The 20,854-nt window shown below is 49.7% G+C and overlaps 1 protein-coding gene across 2 annotated transcripts in view; it reads right to left on the bottom strand.

The window, feature by feature from the left end:
* Positions 1–19,996: 19,996 nt before the first annotated feature.
* Positions 19,997–20,854, bottom strand: part of LSAMP (limbic system associated membrane protein) — a 392,022-nt gene continuing 391,164 nt past the window's right edge. For both annotated transcript variants that reach the window (XM_068160584.1, XM_068160585.1), the window contains one exon: positions 19,997–20,141. In XM_068160584.1, coding sequence (XP_068016685.1) covers positions 20,044–20,141 — 98 coding nt within the window. In that variant the 3' untranslated portion in view covers positions 19,997–20,043. The remainder of the gene's footprint in view (positions 20,142–20,854) is intronic.

Raw genomic sequence — 20,854 nt, 5'->3', positions numbered from 1 at the left:
CCCTGAAGTATCAGGTGACAGAACGAGAGCAAAGGGCCTGAAATTGTGCCAGGGGAGTTTTAGACTGGATGTTAGGAAATAATTCTTCACTGAAAGAATTGGATTAGGTAGTAGAGTCACTGTTCCTTCAGGTGTTCAAGAAACATGTGGACATGGCACTTCGGGACACCGTTTAATGGGCATGGTGGTCTTGGTTGAAGGTTGGGCTTCATGATCTTAAAGGTCTTTTCCAACTGCAACAATTCTGTGTCTCTGATTGTCGAGGGTTGGAAGGGTAAGGCCAAAAAGCCTTCTCCCTCCCCCCTGTAAAGTAAAGGGAAGGAAAATTGAAGGGAAAGGGAAAAAAAAACCTTACAGCTGAATTAACAAAGCAGTGGAGCTGTATATTTACAAAGCAATGTAGGATATGCAGGGAAATATATACAAATTTGCAATATTTACAATATATACAAAGATATACAACAGAGTAGCACAGAAATGAGAGTGGGGGTGCTTCCTCCCACTCTACCAATGAAATTAGTTTAGATTGTTCTTTTCATTCACCAACTTCCGTCCACCATATTCCCTTTCTTACAGGCACAGCCTCAAACGGTGACACTGATTCTATGCTCTAGAGCAGTTTTCAACCTGCAATGCATTCGCCTTTCTGCATACTTGTGTGTGGAGGGAAGGGACAAACACCTTTCCAGGCTGCCAGCCTTGTATTTGTGTGTTGGATCCAGAGAGCAGTGAGCTATTCATGTGGGTGTCCCCCTGCAAATCTCTTTGGGAGGCTGTGGTCGGCTGTGTTTCTGAACTAGGCGAGGGCAATGCGAGGAGATAGATAGGCAACAAAAAGAGAGAAAATACAAAAGGCAGGGCTAGGAATGGGTGGGGGGTTGGGGAGAGAAACTAATATTTTGTTTCCACCTGACCAGGTCCCAGTGACCCATTACACGTGCGTGACTCGCCTGGCTTTGCAGCAACCACAGTACAGAGTCTCACCGGAGGCTTGCAACCCTCTGCCACCAAGTCTGGCTTCAACTAGAAATCCTTTGTTCTCTCTGGCTCTGCCCTCACTCACAGAGTCAGGCTGTACAGCCAGCATCCAGGCAACTGCTTAGCATCTGCCTGTGCATGGTGAGGGATGAGCTTCCAGCCCATCAGAGGTACAGTGCTCTCATCGTGCTCACTCCAGAAATTCTCATCCCTTCTTGGAAATTCTACTACTGGCCCTCACTCTTTTCTGGTATTTTTCTAGCACCTCTGCAAGATGAATGCAAAGCACTGCCAAATCCCAGGGGTATCATTTTACCCCTGCTGTCTGGTGGCATAACAGATAAATCATCCTTTACAGTGAGTTCATCCTGATTCCTCTCCTTTCTCTGCTCCCTTCCTATCAGACACTGCCGCACCTCAACCTCCTTCCCTATCTCCCAGCTCCTGAAAGATGTGCAACTGCTTCCAGACAGCCTTTTCCTACCCTACTGTAAAGTTACTATGCAGCTGAGATAAAAGGTTCTCACCTTCATAAATAATCAATGTGGGCCAAATGGCTTGTGCTTGCTCAACAAAATCATGCACTAGAAACAGAAATGGAAGAGGCAAACACCAGCCCTGCAAGGAGATTAACTACCTAACACCAACAAAGGTGGAAAGGAGATCTGAATAATACAGAAGCAAAAGATTTAGAGTAGAAAACAAGGAGCTGGGCACCCAGCAAATATTTCCCTTTGTAGCCACTACCTGAAGGGAGGTTGTAGCCAAGAAGGGGTTGGTCTCTTTTCCCAGGCAACCAGCACCAGAACATGAGGACACAGTCTAAAACTGCACCAGGGGAAGTTTAGGCTGGAGGTGAGGAGAAAGTTCTTCACTGAGAGAGTTGTTGGCCACTGGAATGTGCTGCCCAGGGAGGTGGTGGAGTCACCGTCCCTGGAGGTGTTCAAGAGGGGATTGGATGTAGCACTTGGTGCCATGGTTTAGTAGTCATGAGGTGTTGGGTGACAGGTTGGACTCGATGTTCTTTAAGGTCTTTTCCAACCTCATTGATTCTATGACCTCAGTTTCTCAGACAGTCACATGAAGCTGAGCACAGCATCAGCTTTCGGTCACCAGAGCAGTGATGACTTCCTGCACCTGGACACCTTCACTGCAGACAGAAACTGTTTGCTACAGAAAAAATGGGAGGGAGAACAGCACCAAAGCAAATTCGCCCCCTGCTGTGAATAAATGTTTTCTCAGCTCTAATATTTATCTAAGACCAGGGTAGGGATCACTAAAGGACAGGGAGGAAGAGCCCCAAAAGTACAGATGGCAAGCAAGGGAGTGTGCAGGAGCACTGGATTTCTTGGGAAATAAAGCTTCATTGCTATGGAGTTAATCTCCTGAGCTTCTCACTGCAATTTTGTATCATTCAGTGACTCTTGAAATGAGTTTCCATTTGTCTGTCTGGTGATAATTTTCCCTCATTTGCCACATCAAAGCCATCATTAGAGGCACAAAGTGCCCCTATTGTCATCCCCTCCCCCGCCTCCCCCCTGTTCTTCAGCCACTCTCCTTAGCACCTCTTGGTTTGCTGGCTCTGCTATCACTCAGTTGCAATCAGCTCTTGCTGGTGTGGTTTGTCTGCCTCAGGATACCCCATCCTTCCACTGCCTGAGTTCACATTGCTGCCTGTGGCCGCCTGGGATATGGGTCCAGAAAGGTGCTTTAGAGCAGTTACAAAACTTTATTTCCAAGTGTTACAGCCCAATCCCAGAGAAGTTTGGTCTCTCCTTATTTCCATTTCAGTTACTTAACAGGGTAACAAGAGCAGAGCTGGAAGGGTTTGGACAGCATTGCAAATGCCCTCTGAGCTTGTTGGCCTTCCCCTCATGCTGATTCAGAGTTCACTTGGAGCCAGGAGCTGGGTCTTTTTTGCCAGCTCCTTACAAAGAGGCTCTCAGTTGTGCCTGGTGAGAAGCAAATACCTCTCTGCAGTCAGCAGCACAAATCCTCATGTCTTCTCCACAGCCCCGGGCTACCCAAGTACACCAAGAGGTCCCTCCCTGTACTTCATCCTCAAGGAGGCAGCAGCCCCAGGCCATGCTTGCACATCCATCCCTCCTGCAGCCACTTGCTGCCAGATCCCTTGGCAGAAAAAGGCCTGACTAGATTCAGGCATCTGATTACATTTCTGTCCCCCTTAACAGAGCACACAGTATGGCTGATGGGTACCGGGGCTGTGTCAGCTGGAATCCCATCCTGCAGCGTGGGAGGCTTGCCCTGATGCCTGTCAGCAGCTCTACTGTACCAACTGCCATCACAGAAAAAACCTTGCAGGAGAGCACTGCATCACAACCAGCCAGAGCAACTTGCTTCCAGAGCATGGTGCTGTGTTCATCCTCACCGTGTGCTGTGGACTGGAACAGCAGCAGCACTCCCTTGTCTGCCTCAGCTGCATTGAGAAGGGCCACACACCATGTTGGGGGGCTAGAGGTGCAGTTTGGGCTAGCACTAGCAGCTGCCTTCTGCAATGAACCTCTCTGGACATATTAATTTCTCTACAATGGAGAAGAGCTTTGATCAGTGTCGGGAGGCTGTGCTGGAGGAGTGCAAGGCTCTGAGGTGGATGAAAGACCTCAGGCTGCCCAAAGGAACATTCAGGAAAAGATGTGATGTGTCCACTCCTTCCTTCACAAGACAGACAGCCAACACACAGGCACTGGTGCTAGGAAGGGAGTTTTCTTGGCTCTCCAGTAAAGTCAGCAGCCAGTGGATGATGCAGGAGAATTTCTTCACAGTTCTCCATTCTGCACATGGGCAGTGGGCCCACAGGCAGGGATGTCAGTCTCTATCTGAGCAGGTTTCCCAAACCACATTGTAGGTGGCACAACCATCATTCCTCGAGAAGCATAGTCTGACCTAAGCCTTGCCCTCAGCTCATGGGTGCTTTGGCCAAATGTTTGGTGCCTGATGACTTTCACCAACTGAAGCTACTTTAAGTGAGCATTGTGTCCCTAAGACACAACTCCCCCAGGAACGATGTGCCACCCTTATAGTCAGAGACTGAGTTGTCTCCTGCAACTTTGTGAGCTGTCTGCTGGATAACAATGGAAGGATGCTGGCTGCTAGGAAGCCAGGTGAAGGCAAGGCTCTCACCATCAGTCCTGAAGAGAACCTCCTCCTTCTCTGCCAGGATCTCTGGTGGTTCCTCTTTCCCTGCATGACACTGAGAGAAAAAGGGTTTGGAGATGGCTGCATGGGAGAGGATGCAGAAATCATTAGTTGGTGTCAGAGCTGTTCCCTGTGGCTTTTGCAGCTTGCTCATTCGCCAGGTGTTCACTGTCCCAGGGAATGGGAAGGGATGGGCTACAAAGAGTCTTTGGACCAACATCCTTGCTTTCAGTGCTCTCATTTCCCTTGACCTGAAAGCAAAATAACTTCTCTCACAATGGCATGCATCCTCTGCCATGTGCCTGCAGTGGGGATCAGATTGTTCTTCTCCACACAGATTCGGGTGCTGTGTGTCTGGCTTCAGTGCTGCGAGAGGAATCCAACAGAACAAGAGAGCAATAATAAAACCTGCTTCAACTCAGGAATCTACAGGAAACAAGCCTGCAGGACTGTTAGAGCTTTTTGTGATCACAGAGTGCTGAATGCAGAGCCAGAGCTGGAAGCCAGGTGTACTGTGAGGGACTGAAGCTCTGTTGGATTCCTGCACTCATGTCAAATGCCTTCAGCATCCCCACTCACTCTCTGTCTGGGTGGCATCCTAGAGGGGCACAGGCCATGGAGTGATTTCTCTAGGTGGGAGGATTGGTTTGAAAAATAGGTTGGAAGCTAAAAAAAACAATATTGGAGCCTGGGCTCTAAGAGATGGAATCTCCACATGCTGAGCAGGTAGAAGAAGGTGGGACTGCCTGCTTCTACCAATGACTCCCACAAACTCTCCCATTGCTAGCACTGCAGCCTGTCACCACAGGCATTGGGGGCTGCAGCCTTTAAGTTCCAGGCACAGAGCTGAAGAGAAAAACATTCCTCACCCAAGGAAGGGGCAACAGGAGATCAATGCAATCCAAACCAAGCCTAAGGGGTGCTTTGCTGCTCTCCAGCTCTGTACTAGTTCGGGAGCAGCTTGCTCCTGGGGCAGAGCAGCGTTATTCCTGACCAGTGATTTGCATTTTAGTTGTAATATTTTAAAGTACAGTAGTAAAAGCAGATTTATCACCCTCATTATGGGAAAGCTTTGACCACTGCATTTCAATTAGCACCTTTGTCCTTTGAAAAATGGTCCAAGCACTCTAGCTTCCTGAACCTTGCAGCTAGGCAGGAAAGGCAACACTTTTGAAGGGGAAGTGGTAAATATTCTGCAAGTCCTACACTATGAAAGCATTATTCATCAGAAATCCTCCTTTCCAGTGTGTTCCCAACTTTTCACAGACACCACACCTGCCATCTGTGGGCAGAGTTCATAACACAGATGACAGACCAGTAGCAAGGTGTTAGGCACGGGTATCTCTCTGGAAGCAAGTCCTTGCAGCGTCCAGCTCTCCCAGGCATCCCGTCTCATGGCAACTCAAAGAGGTCCCCATGCTTCTGGGATGCTGGGGTTGTGCTGGGGTTTGTGCTCAGTTGTGACACTTGTGTTTTGGTCTGCAACCCAGCTTGCAGTGTCACATCCCTGGAGGTGTTAACAAAAATATGTAGACCCAGAACTTTGGGACGTTGGACTATTCAGTTGGGGCTGTTCAGCCTGGAGAAGAGAAAGCTCTGGGGAGGCCTTATAACAGCATTCCAAGACCAGGAAAAGCTGAGGAGGGACTTTTTACAAGGGCTTGTAATGCTAGGACAGGGGGAAAGGGCTTCAGGCTGGAAGAGCGTCATCCCTGGAGGTGTTCAAGAGGGGACTGGACGTGGCATTTGGTGCCATGGTTTAGTCATGAGGCCTGTGGTGACAGGTTGGACTTGATGATCTCTGAGGTCTCTTCCACCCTTGGTGATTCTGTGATTCTGATTTAAACTGGATATTGGGACAAAAATTCTGTGGTGAGGCACAGAAACAGGTTGCCCAGGGAGCTTGTGGATGCCATGGAAGTGTTTAAGGCAAAGTTGGACAGGTCCTTGAGCAACCCGGTCTAGACTAGCAGAAGGTGTCCCTGCCCATGGCATTTGAGTTGGAACTAGATCATCTTTAAGGTCCCTTCCAACCCAAAGCATCCTATGATTCTGTGGTTTAGTGGACAGGGTGGTACTGGGTTATTGATTGGAAAAGACCTCAAAGATCATCAAGTCCAACCTGTCCCCCAACACCTCATGACTACTAAACCATGGCACCAAGTGCCACATCCAATCCCCTCTTGAACACCTCCAGGGATGGTGACTCCACTACCTCCCTGGGTAGCACATTCCAATGGCCAACAACTCTCTCTGTGAAGAACTTTCTCCTCACCTCCAGCCTACACTTCCCCTGGTGCAGTTTGAGACTCTGTCCTCTTGTTCTGGTGCTGGTTGCCTGGGAGAAGAGACCAACCCCTTCCTGGCTACAGCTTCCCTTCAGGTCTACAACTTGTAGACAGCAATAAGGTCTCCCTGAGCCTCCTCTTCTCCAGGCTACACAACCCCAGCTCCCTCAGCCTTTCCTCATTGGGCTGTGCTCAAGGCCTCTCCCCAGACTCGTTGCCCTTCTCTAGACATGTTCAAGTGTCTCAATGTCCTTCTTAAACTGAGCAACCCAGAATTGGACACAGGCCTCAAGGTGTGGCCTAACCAGTGCAGAATACACGGGCACAATGACTTCCCTGCTCCTGCTGGCCACACTGTTCTTGATGCAGGCCAGGATGCCATTGGGCTTCTTGGCCACCTGGGCACACAGCTGGCTCATGTTCAGCATTCAGTCTTGGCTGCATTGCAAGATATTTTTATGGATACACATTTTCCTGTGGTCTTTGAGCACCATAACCCTTTGAACTCATTTCCAATTGCTATTTAGCTGTGTTTGAACACAGTTCCCCAGTGAGGAAAGATGAAGACCACAATGTCCAGAACATCTCATCACTTTTCTTGCTTTTTTTCTCTGGAAGTTTTGAGTCATGGTAAGTGCCAAGAATTTGGATCCTCATTTACCAGCACCACTGCTAATTATTTCCTATGAACCTTTTCCAGTGTGAAGGGAGTACATCTAATAACTGCTGGTAGAGACACAGAAAGCTCTTTGTGGTAGTAAATGCAGCAATCAGTGCTAACGAGTGTGCTGTTAGCAAGCAGTGCTATTGGTGTTATGCTCACGCCTCACCAAAGGCAAAGCTTCACTTTGTTAAGCAGCTGCCAGTGCTAACAGCCAAATTCCCTTCCCATGGATAAGTTAGTGTTAGTTAAATGTACCATTAAAAAGTAACCATTTTAAAAGTTAATGAAAAGAGGAGCGTTGTGCTTGTCAGCAGTTTTGCTTGTCATCTTTTTTAGTCTCGGCTTTAAGGTGGTGGAGGTGAAAAGGCACAGACAGTTTTACTAGTGCTCAGAGCAGATTTTGAGGTGAAGCCTGATAGTGCTGGTGAAATCCATCTACAGTACCAGAAGTTTGGCTTTTTTTCCACCTCAGTGACCAGCCAGTAAAGTTCAGTTCCAGCCTTCATACCCACACAGCACACTGGTACCCCACCTTGGGGCTTGCTCACCCCAGCTCTGCCTGTGGTCCCACAACCTCATGGCTGTCCCAGAGCCATGGAAGAGAATGATGCAAATGGAGAAGGGTTCTTAGCCCATTGCAGCTCCTTGGTCTTGAATAGCAAAGGTGTGGTAAGCACATGCCTGGGTTATGCTCACAGTCCTGCTTATGCCTAGTGCTTACTGACACACCTCTGCTTAGCAAGCTGTTAACGAGTCTTTCATCATTGGAATGTGCTGCCCAGGGAGGTGGTGGAGTCATCCTCCCTGGAGGCATTCAAGAGGAGATTGGACATGGCACTTGGTGCCATGGTCTAGTCATGGGGTCTGTGTTTATAGGTTGGACTCGATGGTCCTCGAGGTCTCTTCCAACCTTAGTTATACTGTGATACTGTGATACTGTTCGTGCTGAGCTTCTGACATCATGTTTCTTTTAATGCCATGCCATTAAGGAACAAGTCTGTACCCTACTGAAAACTAGGTTTTCATTGTCCTATGTGTTATGTCCCAGAAACAAAATTAGATAAACCTTCTCATGGAACATGCTCCTGTTCTGTATGTAGGTCTTGAGTTTCTGCCCCAGCAAACTAAACAAACAGCAGAGCAGAAAGTGGAAGGTGAATCAGAGGCAGTGAAGGCACCACACAGATGCTGAGCAGAGCAGACCCAGAAATAAGAAATCCTGTTTTTTCATGCTCCAGCAGTGTGTGAGGGTGAGACCACCTTGCTTTCAGAGCTGCAGCCAGGCTCTCCCACAGTGCAAGCTGAGCATGGCCATGTGCAGCCAGCATTGGGGTTGCCTTTTCCCAAGTGAGGGTGTCTGTTGCTCTCTTCCCCTCTGGACTGCGACCCAGACAGGGCCTGGATCACAGCCTCTTGTGTGTCTTAGCTGTGTCCCCAAGGACCAGGAAATAACAGGATCTCCCAAGAGGACTAGAAAGGTGTTGCAAGGCCATGACAGCCAGGTGGTACTTTCATTCTGGACAGGTAGCTCTAGATGTCCTGAACTCTTCATCACTCATACTTACCATGCTGAGGTACCCCAGGTGCTGTGTATTCCTTTCACCAGACTCCCTGGATCCTGCTTTTTTGCTTCTTCACCCCTTTAGTTGTGTCTTCTTGAAAACTCCTTGTGGCTACCCTGATGCCTCCTCCCTTTTACCCACTTTTTTCTAATGCATTCTTTCCATGCCTGATTATGCCCATGGAACAAGAGTCCTGCCCCTCTCCGATCTTGCCCTGGCTGTTGTTCCTCTAAGGCACCAAGTGCCACATCCAATCCCCTCTTGAACACCTCCAGGGATGGTGACTCCACCACCTCCCTGGGCAGCACATTCCAATGGCTAACAACTCTCTCTGGGTAGAACTTTCTCCTCACCTCCACCCTAAAATTTCCCTGGTACAGTTTGAGACTGTGTCCTCTTGTTCTGCTGCTGGTTGCCTAGGAGAAGAGACCAACCTCCTCCTGTCTACAGGTAGTTGTAGACAGCAATAAGGTCTTCCCTGAGCCTCCTCTTCTCTAGGCTAAGCAATCCCAGCTCCCTCAGTCTCTCCTCATGGGGCTTATGCTCAAGGCCTCTTCCCAGCCTCATTGCCTTTCTCTGGACACGCTCAAGAGGCTCAATGTCCTTCTTAAACTGAGGAGCCCAGAACTGGACACAGGACTCAAGGTGTGGCCTAACCAGTGCTGAGTACAGGGGCAGAATGACTTCACTGCTCCTGTTGGCCACACTCTTTCTGATTCAGGCCAGGATGCCATTGGCCTTCTTGGCCACCTGGGCACACTGCTGGCTTATGTTCAGCCAGCTGTCAACCAGCCCCTTCCTGCCTGGCTGCTCTCCAGCCACTCCAACCCCAGCCTGTAGCACTGCATGGGGTTGTTATGACCAAAGTGCAGCACCCGGCACTTGGACTTGGAATCATAGAATCAGTCAGGGTTGGAAGGGACCACAAGGATCATCTTGTTGAATGTCATCATGTTGGACTCTGCCCATCTGTCCAGATGGTCAAGGTCCCTCTGGAGAGCCCTTCAACCCTCTCACTGATCAACATCTGCCCCCAACTTGGTGTCATCAGCAAATTTACTGATGATGGACTCAATGCCCTCATCCAGCTCATCAACAAAGATATTGAACAGGGTGGGGCCCAGCACTGATCCCTGGGGCACACCACTAGTGCCTGGCTGCCAGCTGGATGTGGCACCATTCACCACCACTCTCTGGGCTCAGCCCTCCAGCCAGTTTCTAACCCAGTGCAGGGTGTTGCTATCTAAGCCATGAGCTGCCAGCTTGGCCAGGTGAGGGTGAAGACAATCCAAGGTGCGCAAGGAAGGTGTGGTGGTTTAGGCTGGGTGCTGGCCTGGATGCCACTGCACAGACCACACCTGGGAGGTCCCGAAAGGGTCCAGCCCACTGGGTAGTCACAGCAAACCAGGTATTTCACCCATAATCCTCTGCTCCTCCGAGGTGACCTAATTGTGGCCTTCCAGTATCTGAAGGGGGCCTACAGGAAGGCTGGGGAGGGAATTCTCAGGATATCAGGCAGTGATAGGACTAGGGGGAATGGAATGAAGCTGGAGGTGGGGAGATTCAGGCTGGATGTGAGGAGGAAGTTCTTCCCCATGAAAGTGGTGAAGCCCTGGAATGGGTTGTCCAGGGAGGTGGTTGGGGCCCTGTCCCTGGAGGTGTTTAAGAGCAGGCTGGATGAGGCTCTGGCCAGCCTGATGTAATGTGGAGTGTCCCTGCCCATGGCAGGGGGGTTGGAACTGGATGATCCTCGTGGTCCCTTCCAACCCTGACTGATTCTATGATACTGTGATACTAAAACATCCACGCGGGCTCTCTACTTCCTCTTTTGTCCCCTGCTGCTGTCTAGGTAAAATGGTGTGAGCCACCTCCCTTGGGCCTGGGGTGGGGAGGAAGAACCCTGGGGTGGGGGGTGGGGGGGAGTTGGGTGTACCCCCAGGTGTGGATGGGACGTTCTTGGGTATGTTTATTTGGGGGATCTCTCTCTCTTTGTCACGGTGCCTGTGGTTCTCTGTAAAACAGTATCACAGTATCACCAAGGTTGGAAGAGACCTCAAAGATCATGAAGTCCAACCTGTCACCACAGACCTCATGCCTAAACCATGGCACCAAGTGCCACGTCCAATCCCCTCTTGAACACCTCCAGGGATGGGGACTCCACCACCTCCCTGGACAGCACTTTCCAATGCCTAATGACTCTCTCAGTGAACCACCAAAGTGCAGGCTGCATTTTGGAGAGGCACGAGCAACACCCCATGCCAGCCATGCAGAGGGGGAGCTGCACCCTAGGTGCACCCATGGGCACTGATGGGACACCTCAGGTCAGACCACTGGTTGGATGCTATGTTCTTGCTCTCCTTCTCCTTGCTGTTTCCTGGGCTGAGCTTAGAAAAGGTCTGAACTTTCTTTAGCTGGTGGCTGAGTGCTCAGTGCTTTCTGCTGCTGGCATTGATGATTGAACCTTGGAGGTCAATGTGCTTTCCACGGACAAATTTGGTGGCTCAAGGCAGTCAGGGGCTGTGCCATGGGGACGCTGTGGCCTTCAGAGGAAACATGGTCAAAATTTGAATTTTGAATTCAGCCTTAACACTTTCCTCTCTCTGCTGTGATACATGCATTAATCTACACAGTATCACAGTATCACAGTATGTTAGGTTGGAAAGGACCTCGAGGATCATCGAGTCCAGCCTATCAACACAGACCCCATGACTAGACCATGGCACCAAGTGCCACGTCCAATCTCCCCTTGAACGCCTCCAGGCTCGATGACTCAACCACCTCCCTGGGCAACCCGTTCCAATGACGAATGACTCGCTCGGTGAAGAACTTCCTCCTCACCTCCAGTCTAAACCTCCCCTGGCACAGCTTGAGACTGTGTCCTCTTGTTCTGGTGCTGGTTGCCTGGGAGAAGAGGCCAACCCCTTCCTGGCTATAACCACCCTTCAGGTAGTTGTAGAGTGCAATGAGGTCACCCCTGAGCCTCCTCTTCTCCAGGCTAAACAATCCCAGCTCCCTCAGCCTCTCCTCACAGGGCTGTGTTCAAGGCCTCTCCCCAGCCTTGTTGCCCTTCTCTGCACACGCTCAAGTGTTTCGATGTCCTTCTTAAACTGAGGGGCCCAGAACTGGACACAGTGCTCAAGGTGCAGCCTAACCAAAGCAGAGTACAGGGGCACTACGACCTCCCTGCTCCTGCTGGCCACACTATTCCTAATGCAGGCCAGGATGCTATTGGCCCTCCTGGCCACCTGGGCACACTGCTGGCTCATATTCAGGTGGCTGTCAATCAGCACCCCCAGGTCCCTCTCTGTTTGGGAGCTCTCCAGCCACTCCGACCCCAGCCTATAGCTCTGCATGGGATTGCCGTAGCCAAAGTGCAGCACTCGGCACTTGGACTTGTTGAATGGTACAGCACGTGTTGTGAGGGTCTTCATCTGTTACATCAGTGCTCCTTCCCACAAATGTTTCAGGGCCCCAGGATGCCTGGATTTCATAGAATCACAGAATCAATAAGGTTGGAAAAGACCTCAAAGATCATCAAGTCCAACCTGTCACCCAAGACCTCATGACTACTAAACTTTGGTTGTTTTGCCCTTAAAGCTTTCCACCATTGTCTGAGTCGCTATTTTCACCCGGGGTGGGGAGGATTTGGTCTCTCCAACCAAGGGAAGGGAAATGAATAACCATCACCTCCTTTTCACGTTTATTTAACTTTTTTGTATTTATTTTGTTTTTTTTTGGTAATTTTTTTTTTTTTTTTTATATCTTAAGATCACAGAAGAGCAGAGCATTCATACATGGAAAGAAACAGAAACGAGAGAACAGAAGTTAAATACATTGAGAAAAGAAAAACCAAAAAGCTTTCTTTTTTTATTCATTGTTTGTTTGTTTGTCTTTATTCCTTCCCATTCATTTGGATGAGTTGGGTTGCTTGTTTTGGTGGGGTTTTGGGGGTTGGTTTTTTTTTGGGGGGTTGGTTTTTTGGGGGGTTGTTTGTTTGTTTGGGAGGGGGTTGTTGTCTTTTTTGATCATTTCTTTTCAACACACACACACACACGCTTGAGCTTCGAGGTTGGGTTTTGTTTTTGTTTTTTTTTGCTTTCACAGGACCTAGTTCCAAAACTAAAACCAATGGCAAAGAAAAAGAAATAAAAAGAGGGCCGTTTTCTCGTTTCATTCAAGAGAAGTTCAGCTCATGTCTACAGTGCTGGGGAAAAATATATATAAAGATATAGATATATATATATATTTATATGTATATAACACTGTTAATGAGGAGAGTTCTAACCACCCCACCTTGTAGCAAGAAGAAGGGACTGGCCTTCGTTCTCAAGGTCTAGAGGATGAAACTTGGCTCCAGCTGGGGAAGTGGAAAGATTCGGGAAGGTGGCGGTGGTGCCACAGGGGGGGCAGGTTCCTGCTCTTTGCCCCCCTCCTGCCTTTCCTGGCGCAGGCGTGTGCTCCTGCGCGCACAGGCACAGGCGCCTGCGTGCCTCCTCCTGGGTTTCCTCAGGAGGTCACCGTGCGGTGGTGCAGGCAGAGCCATCGCTGGGAGCAGGTGGAGGAGCATGTGTCTGGCTGTGTGTGTGATGGAGGCCGTGGGAAAGGAGAGGGCCTGTGCAGCAGCCGTGAGGACTACTGCCGCATGTGCGCGGTAGAGGTGGCAGGGGCGTGCATGTGTGCCTGTGCGTGGCTGAAATGGGGAGCAAACATTGTACTTTCACAGAACGACAGCCCTGCTTGGGAAGTGCTCTCCTCACTGGCTGGTTCCTAGGTGGTCTTTCTCCTCATCTCTGTCTGGACCCACTTGTTATTTATAGAAATGTCCACATGGCCTGAGCCACCATGATCTCACTCTGTGTCTCTTACCAAGGCCTGCCACAGCATTGCATGCGTGCCATGAGGGGCCAGGAGGTGAGCGCCTGAAGCACCTGGAGCATAGGCAGGGAAGGAAGGTCCTGCCCTACCTGGGAACCGCCCTTCTTGGATGCAATTTTTGGCACTTCCCCATCTGTGCTGCCCAGAGAGTCCTGCCGTGCACGTGGTGCCACCACCTGTGCTGCAGTCATGTCCTCCTGACTTGCACTGCCCCTTCCTCCTCCACTGCCTGGGCACTTCTACAAGGCTTGCAGAGATGGCTGACTCACTGTGGCACCAGCTAACCTGAGCCTGCAACAAGTGAAGGACCCCTTTGCTTGTCACTTGTCTGGGCTGATTAAGAGAGCAGTTCCTCTTTCTCACATCCTGCCTTGGCTGGTGTCCTTACCTTGCACACTTTGCCAACAGAGATACAGAGAACCATATCAACATAGCCTCACTACTGCTTTCCTGGTTTGACAAGTGACCCAACAAGCAAACACCACACTGCCCTAAAAGGAGCCAACCATCAAAAAAATGTGGGGAGGGGTGTGTGTTGTTGGAGCTGCCCAAACGTTGTTCTAGCAAGTTATGTGAAGGTAAAGAGAAAGAGATTTTAATGGTGTGACACAGCTCTTAGCCAGCAGGAGTCATGCAGTTAAGAAAGAAAGCCTTCTGGGCATCTCACTGGAAATGAAGCCACTCCAAGATTAGCACTGAGAGGCTGTGGTCTCCTTGCTGGTGAAGTTGGGAGTTCTGCACATGGACAACGGACAGCACTCATCCCTACCCTTTTCTACCGGCATCACATCTTGGAAATTACCATCCAGTTTCTCCATCCCTTCCCACCTGAGGTTCTGCTCTTTCCATGGGACAGTTTGCTCCTGGCATCCCTAACTCAAGAAGTTTTGTGTACATGAGTCAGAGAAGCAGTAAGATTGTGCACCATCAGAAGAGAGAGAGAGAGCTGCTCACCCTCCCTAGCGTCTCCTATGTAGGACTGTCTTGGATAGCCATCCTCAGTGTCAGTTGCTACATCACATCAAGCACCATGATGATTTGGGCTGTGGGTCAGTGTGCTTGGAGGAGAGGAAGCAGAGCCATGAGAGGGGCTGGGAGGAGAAGACCTGTTTCCCTGTGCCCATAGATTCCTTCATCGGGGAGAGGCAATGTGGTGAAGCACTGCAGAAAGACTGAGCTGAAACATCACCTGGTGGTGGGACTGAGAAAGACTCCAAAGTAGCTCCTCCAGCTTCCCAGATCCTCTTCCCCAAATGCTCTTGAATCATCAGGACTTTTTGTTGCTGTCCCCAGGTTCCTTCTACATGTACAGCTTCCACTCAGCCTGGAGACACTGTAGCTATTGATGACGACTTTGTCCATGCTGTGAACCTGGACTTTCAAAACGGGGTTGCTCAGATAGGTGGCTCAGTGCTGTGGTCTGGATGCACCTGGAGCTAAGAAGAGCTGGTGGGGCTTGGATACACTTTGACTAAAAGTGGGGCAAGCAGCAGTACATGAAAGGTCTGCTTGAGTGGTGAACAGTCAGTGGCACGAGAAAGGTGTGCAGACAAAGACTAACTCTGGACACAATGCATGTCACCGATGGAGTCTTCATGAATGGCACATTAACATGCACTCGGTGCTAGCGTGGGACGACACAACTTCACTGGTGAAGAAAGCAGGAAGGGGGGTGGGGGGAGGAGGGGAGTGCATCACTGAGCAACACACCTGCAAGCTGTGGTGCTGCCAACAAACAGAACTGAACACAACTGCCAAGGTACAGGCGGTGGCTGGAGCGTCCCGTGTCGCCCTGCCCAGCCTTCCAGAGACAGGCCTCCATCCGGCCAGACACAGCCTCCAAGCAACACGCTCAGTCATGCGCGGAGTTCATGTGACTTGGGGGGGCTGCATTTCCCCTCTGCAGCTCCTTGCAGAAAGACTTGCCTTCACGCCTCCTCTCGGTCATCTGCAAAGGGTTAGACATCTGCTAGCGAGTATGGGGCCGTATATTAAATCTTTGTTCCTCTGCTTGGACATTACCAGACATCTCATGTCACTCCTGTAGTATTTACAAATCAGTAGAAGAAATACAATTGTTGTGGTTTGTTTTCTTTTCCCCCCACCCTGTTTTGTTCATTTCTTTTTATCACACTAAAAGTTAAATCTCCATTGATCAAACACAATCACACTGACAAGCTCAAGGAGCTGGTGTCCCATTCCAAACTCCTGTCTCCTCCAGTCCCCAACTAGATGAGAGGCAGCAGGAAGCAAGAGCACAGCTTTTTGGGAAGGGATGGGGAAGATAGCAACATGAGCTCAGAGTAGAGGTGATAAGGAGAAATAGCTTCAGAGAAGAGGGCCTGAGACATGAGGAAACCTTTTGCAACATCTCTGTCAAAGGGTGGAAGGGAGAAAGAGAATGGGGAAAAGTGTTTGACCTTGCCTATGGCTCTCCTCTCAACAGATGCTTTGAGCAATCCCTGCTCAGGTTTGGGAGAAATAAGAGATGTTCAAAGCATCTCAAGGTGCAACCTGGTCTAGTGGAAAGTGTCCCTGCCCATGGCAGGGGGAGTCAGTGAATCTAGATGTTCTTTTAAGGACCCTTCCAACCCAAACCATTCTATGATTCTATGCATGCAGTCTGGGAGTAAATCAAGTTCCAGCCTACCCACAACTCCCCCATCACTCCAGGAGCAGACATTGCACCAAGTGGGACTCCCAGCACTGCTGCAGATAACAGGCACGCTTTGTATTCCTGGCTTTTCTCAGACAGGTCTGCAAAGAACTGGCTTTAACCTTGTTGTGCAGCCACACAACAGAGACACAGATCTCCCTAGGTCCTGCAGAGAAGAACAGATCCCAGCACCAGGGTCATGGCTGTTTCCTCTAGCTAACAGGTAGATGGCTTCAAAACCTGGCTGTCCTGATTTAGTAATATATTTCCCTTCCACTATAAGCCTCTGTGTCCTGATATCTAAAAAAAAACTATTCCCTCAGAACTCCTTCAAACTGAAAAAGATGTGACACAATCATATCTGGGGACTTGTGACTTTGATGTGTGTGACCCCAGTGCCTAGGAGTGACCCCACAGCAACAAAAACATGCACAGGACAACACATGGGATAGGTCTTACAATAGCAACCACACTGACAACAAACAGAAGCCTCAACCTAAACAAAAAGGGTGGGCTTGACCCAGCCCTGGAAGAGATGGTGACAGGAAGTCACTGTAGGCTTCCCACCCTCTCATAAGAAGCCTGTGACAAGAAACTCAGGCTTAGGTATAGCCCTGAGAATGAGAAATGGCAGCAACGTGGTATTTTCCCTCATGCCAGTGTGCTGGAGAGGTCACAGCTCCCAGCCCTGGCTTCTGGAGGCAGCATCAGCTCATGGCTATGCCAGGGGGATGAGGAACCCTGTAGCAGCAGGAACTCTGAAGATGTTACTGAGACAGCAAATGACATGATCCTCTCAAGGGATAGGCATGAGGACTGGGGTGTCTGAATGCTCTACAGGACACAGGACATTTTTCTCCTGGGCTGAGGCATGCCAGTCTCCAAAGGAGATGCACAAGTCCCATCAACAACTGCCCCATCTCTGAAGAGGGGAGCCATCCCTGGATGCCTTGGGCAACTTTCAAGCATGAATTGCACCAAGACATAAACATCTCCAGGTATGACTTTTGGGCTTGGAGGAGCAAAGGGAGCACCACCCAGTTCCACAGCAGATCTATAGCAAATCTGCTATCACTCAAACTTCAGCCTCTCATATCTCTTGACCTTTTTCTCCCTCATTTTGGCTGGCAGCAAGGAGCCTTTGCCTGCCTGCAAAAATTGCCTGCCTGCAGCTGCCCAGAAGAGCTGAGCTCAGCAGAAAGGAGGCAGGAGCTGGCAGTGCTGCAGTGCAAAGTGAAAGCTGAGCGGCAGGGAGAGGCCTTGGTGGAGTGTGTCCCATGCCTGTGAAGATGGAGATGGGCTCAGAGACAGCAATTCCCACTTTCCTTCCTAGTAGGAGCCCAGTCAGTGGGCATCCTCTCCCACATGCTGCAGGGCTGCAAGCCCAAGCTGTTTTCCCCTTGCCTTGAAGAGCCTGGAAGTGTGGCTGCAGAGCGTCCTGCTGCTGCTCTGATTCACAGGGCAAAGACAGAAAGGTAAGCTTGCTGGTACTGGAGAGCTCAGTGGTGTCAATCACCCGTAAAACACTGTCCTGTCATGAGATGGTCACTTGTGTGGGCTAGCTAGTTCTTCCTGCATATCCCTCCACACCAAAAAAAAACCCAAACAAATGGCTGACAAACCTTGTGTTCTTTCATTTTTGTTGCTATGGATGCTAGGGCTCATGATGAGCCAGAACACAGAGGAATCTTCTCCCCACCGTCCCTGCCACACATGCACTGCAGCCACTGAGGTGTGAGACTGGTAGCTTCTCCTCTCCAATTGCTCTGGCTGCTGCACCAGACCTGTTGCTTTGTGTGGCAATTTCCAGACACCCTCCAGCATTTTCTTAACCCTATTTCCCTACAGCCTGATTTCTCCCTCTCCTTCTCCTCACTTGGGAGGCACTGCAGTGTCTCCTGTTGGCACCTCTGCATGAGATTCTGCCATGGAAAAGAGATGATGGCAAGGGACAGCCCTCTCCAAGAAGAACAACACTCTTAATGAGTGAAAAAGAAGAGCAAGGGGAATTATGTTGCCTATCTCTTTGCTGTTTTTCCATAACTGAGGGATTTCAGACTTGACATTTGGTTTTCTGCTTACATTCTGAGGTCCTGGAGAGTTTCTGACCCAGTTTGTTTCAAGCATGGAACTTGCAAAATGAGCTTTGCAGTAGCAGTGGTGTGCAATGCACACAGGCTCACCCTGCCACAGCACACGTTTCCTTGTGTAACAGTGAGGACAGTAAGAACAACAACAACAGAAGGCTCTGCTTTGCATGACTACCAAAATGGTTAGGAATGACCAGATTGTGGGTTTCATATTGAGGCATTGTTCCTACACACACACACACTATATCCCTAGGAATGGCTGCTTGGTGATGTTCAAGGTCTCCTCACTCACATCCCACCAGCCCAGCTTTCACTCCCCAGGAGAAGTGTTTGGCCACACCGCACTCCATAGTGCTGGAAGCCAGCCCTGGTTTCTTCTGCTTATTTGGACAAATGCACATGTGCACAACCCCATGTGTGTGTGCAAAGCACTCATGCATAGCAAGGGCTACTATGCAGGTACTTGGATCCTGAAAGCCAGAGAGGTTGCATGTGGCAGATTAAAAAAGGCTAAACAAGGATGCAGACTGACTCCTGCAAGCAAGGTGGCCAGAAGTCAAAAAGCCAGTGAAGACACCAGAGAGGAGGACACAATGGGAACCTGTGTTGAAACTGCCCCTCTCTCCTCACCTCTCTTCTCTGCCTCTCAGCATCTTGTCTCACATTTACAAGGCAGGACATTATCTACAGCAGGATGAGCATATGTACACATGGACTGTTCCCTTTGCATGCTTAGAGAGAGCAAGAGAAAGAGAGCGAGAGAGAGACGGCGCAGCAAGAGCTACAGAGGGACGCATGCACGCACACAGGCATACACGGGAGACAGAGAAAGACACCTGGTCGAATTGAGGGGGGAGAAGAAGAGGATTGAAAAGAAAAGAAAAGGAAGAAGCTTTCAGCAGAGTTGACACAGCTTTAGTTCAGGCCAGCAAGTGTGATGTTGCAAGAAGGAGGGGACAGGAAAGAAAGTGTTTAGCAAGGGCTGGGTGCACAGGAGCACAGGGTGAAGTGGAGAGAGGAAGGATTTCATAGGACACCAGTGTGCAGAGAGCTTCAGGTGACTTGCTCTGGTTTGTGGCTTTTTTTATCTTCTTTTTTTTTGTTTGTTTGTTTTTTTCTTGCAATTTTTTTTGTTTGTTTGTTTTGGTTTTGTTTTGTTTTCAAAAGGATGAAATGGCTGAGCATAGGCTCACAAAAATGACCCAGGGCATCCAAAAAGTTAAGTGGCTATAGCTAGACACTGAAGCAAAGACCTCTTTCTGCAAAAGAAAGAAAGAAAGAGGTGGAAGGAAGGGAAGTTGGAGTATGGGAAAGAGGAAGGAGGAGAGAAAAGAAAAGGGATCTTCTGTTCAATTGGCTTTGCAGGTTTTGATGGATTGTTTGCATTGCAGCATCCTCTGGCGACACGATCCTTGCTGGTGCCTCGTTCTCTCCTTCGCTTCGTGTTGCCTCCAAGACAGTCGGTGACTTGCTAGTCTGCTTGTCAGGTTTCAGGTCGAATGTTGCTGAGTCTTCTTTGCTCTAATTTTTCCTCTCCCCCCTCTTCACTCCTGAACACACAAAAGTTGTGAAAGAAACAGTCTTCTCTCTCTCTCTCTCTCTCCCCTCTCCTCTCTTTCGTTTTCTCTCTCCTCTCTTCACTCTGTCTCCTGTATAACGCGTTTTGTTTTGTGTGTTGTTGGTTTCCTTGTGTTGTGGTTGGGTTGTTTGGGTTTTTTTTTTAATTATTATTATTATTATTATTATTATTAATTATTTTTAATTCTGACTTGTATTAACATTTGCTGAGTAGGCAGAGCAGGGATGCTGCTAGCAGCCACAGTGGGACGGCCAAGCTCATGGAGCCGTTGTCTACTCTCCCTGTACCGGGTCCTGCAGGATGTGAGAAGGGAGAGAAAAAGAGAACAAGGTTACACATGGCTGGGTGAGGTGAGGGTATAACACAAGAACACAATGACTTGCTCCCAAACTGCTCTTGCAGCAGGGAGTTGGGGCTGCAGGCCAAAGCCACCTTCTCATTTAGGTGAGCCTCTCTCCAGCCCCACTGCAGGCTCCCGCCCACCAGCACCTCAGCGTTGTCCCCCTCCATAGTTTCATAGTTTCATAGTTTCATAGTTTCATAGTTTCATTCAGGGTTGGAAGGGACCACAAGGATCATCTAGTTCCAACCCCCCTGTCATGGGCAGGGACACCCCACACTAGATCAGGCTGCCCAGAGCCTCATCCAGCCTGCTCTTAAACACCCCCAGGGACGGGGCCTCGACCACCTCCCTGGGCAACACATTCCAGGGTTTCACCACTCTCATGGTGAAGAACCTCCTCCTCACATCTAGCCTGAATCTCCCCACCTCCAGCTTCATTCCATTCCCCCTAGTCCTATCAATACCTGAGATCCTGAGAAGTCCTTCCCCAGCCTTCCTGTAGGCCCCCTTCAGATACTGGAAGGCCACAATTAGGTCACCTCGGAGCCTTCTCTTCTGCAGACTGAACAGCCCCAACTCCTTCAGTCTATGCTATGCTCTGACTGCATGTGGCTCTCCCTAAGCAGTGCCCAGGCTGGAGCTTGGGGCAAGCAGTAAGGCTCA

This window comes from Melanerpes formicivorus, unplaced genomic scaffold (assembly GCF_026170545.1).
Source record: "Melanerpes formicivorus ecotype bairdi unplaced genomic scaffold, bMelFor1.0.p_v2 SCAF_51, whole genome shotgun sequence".
Taxonomy (NCBI): domain Eukaryota; kingdom Metazoa; phylum Chordata; class Aves; order Piciformes; family Picidae; genus Melanerpes; species Melanerpes formicivorus.
The sequence above is the reverse complement of the archived record's forward strand: the minus strand, read 5'-3'. Positions and strand labels throughout refer to the sequence as shown.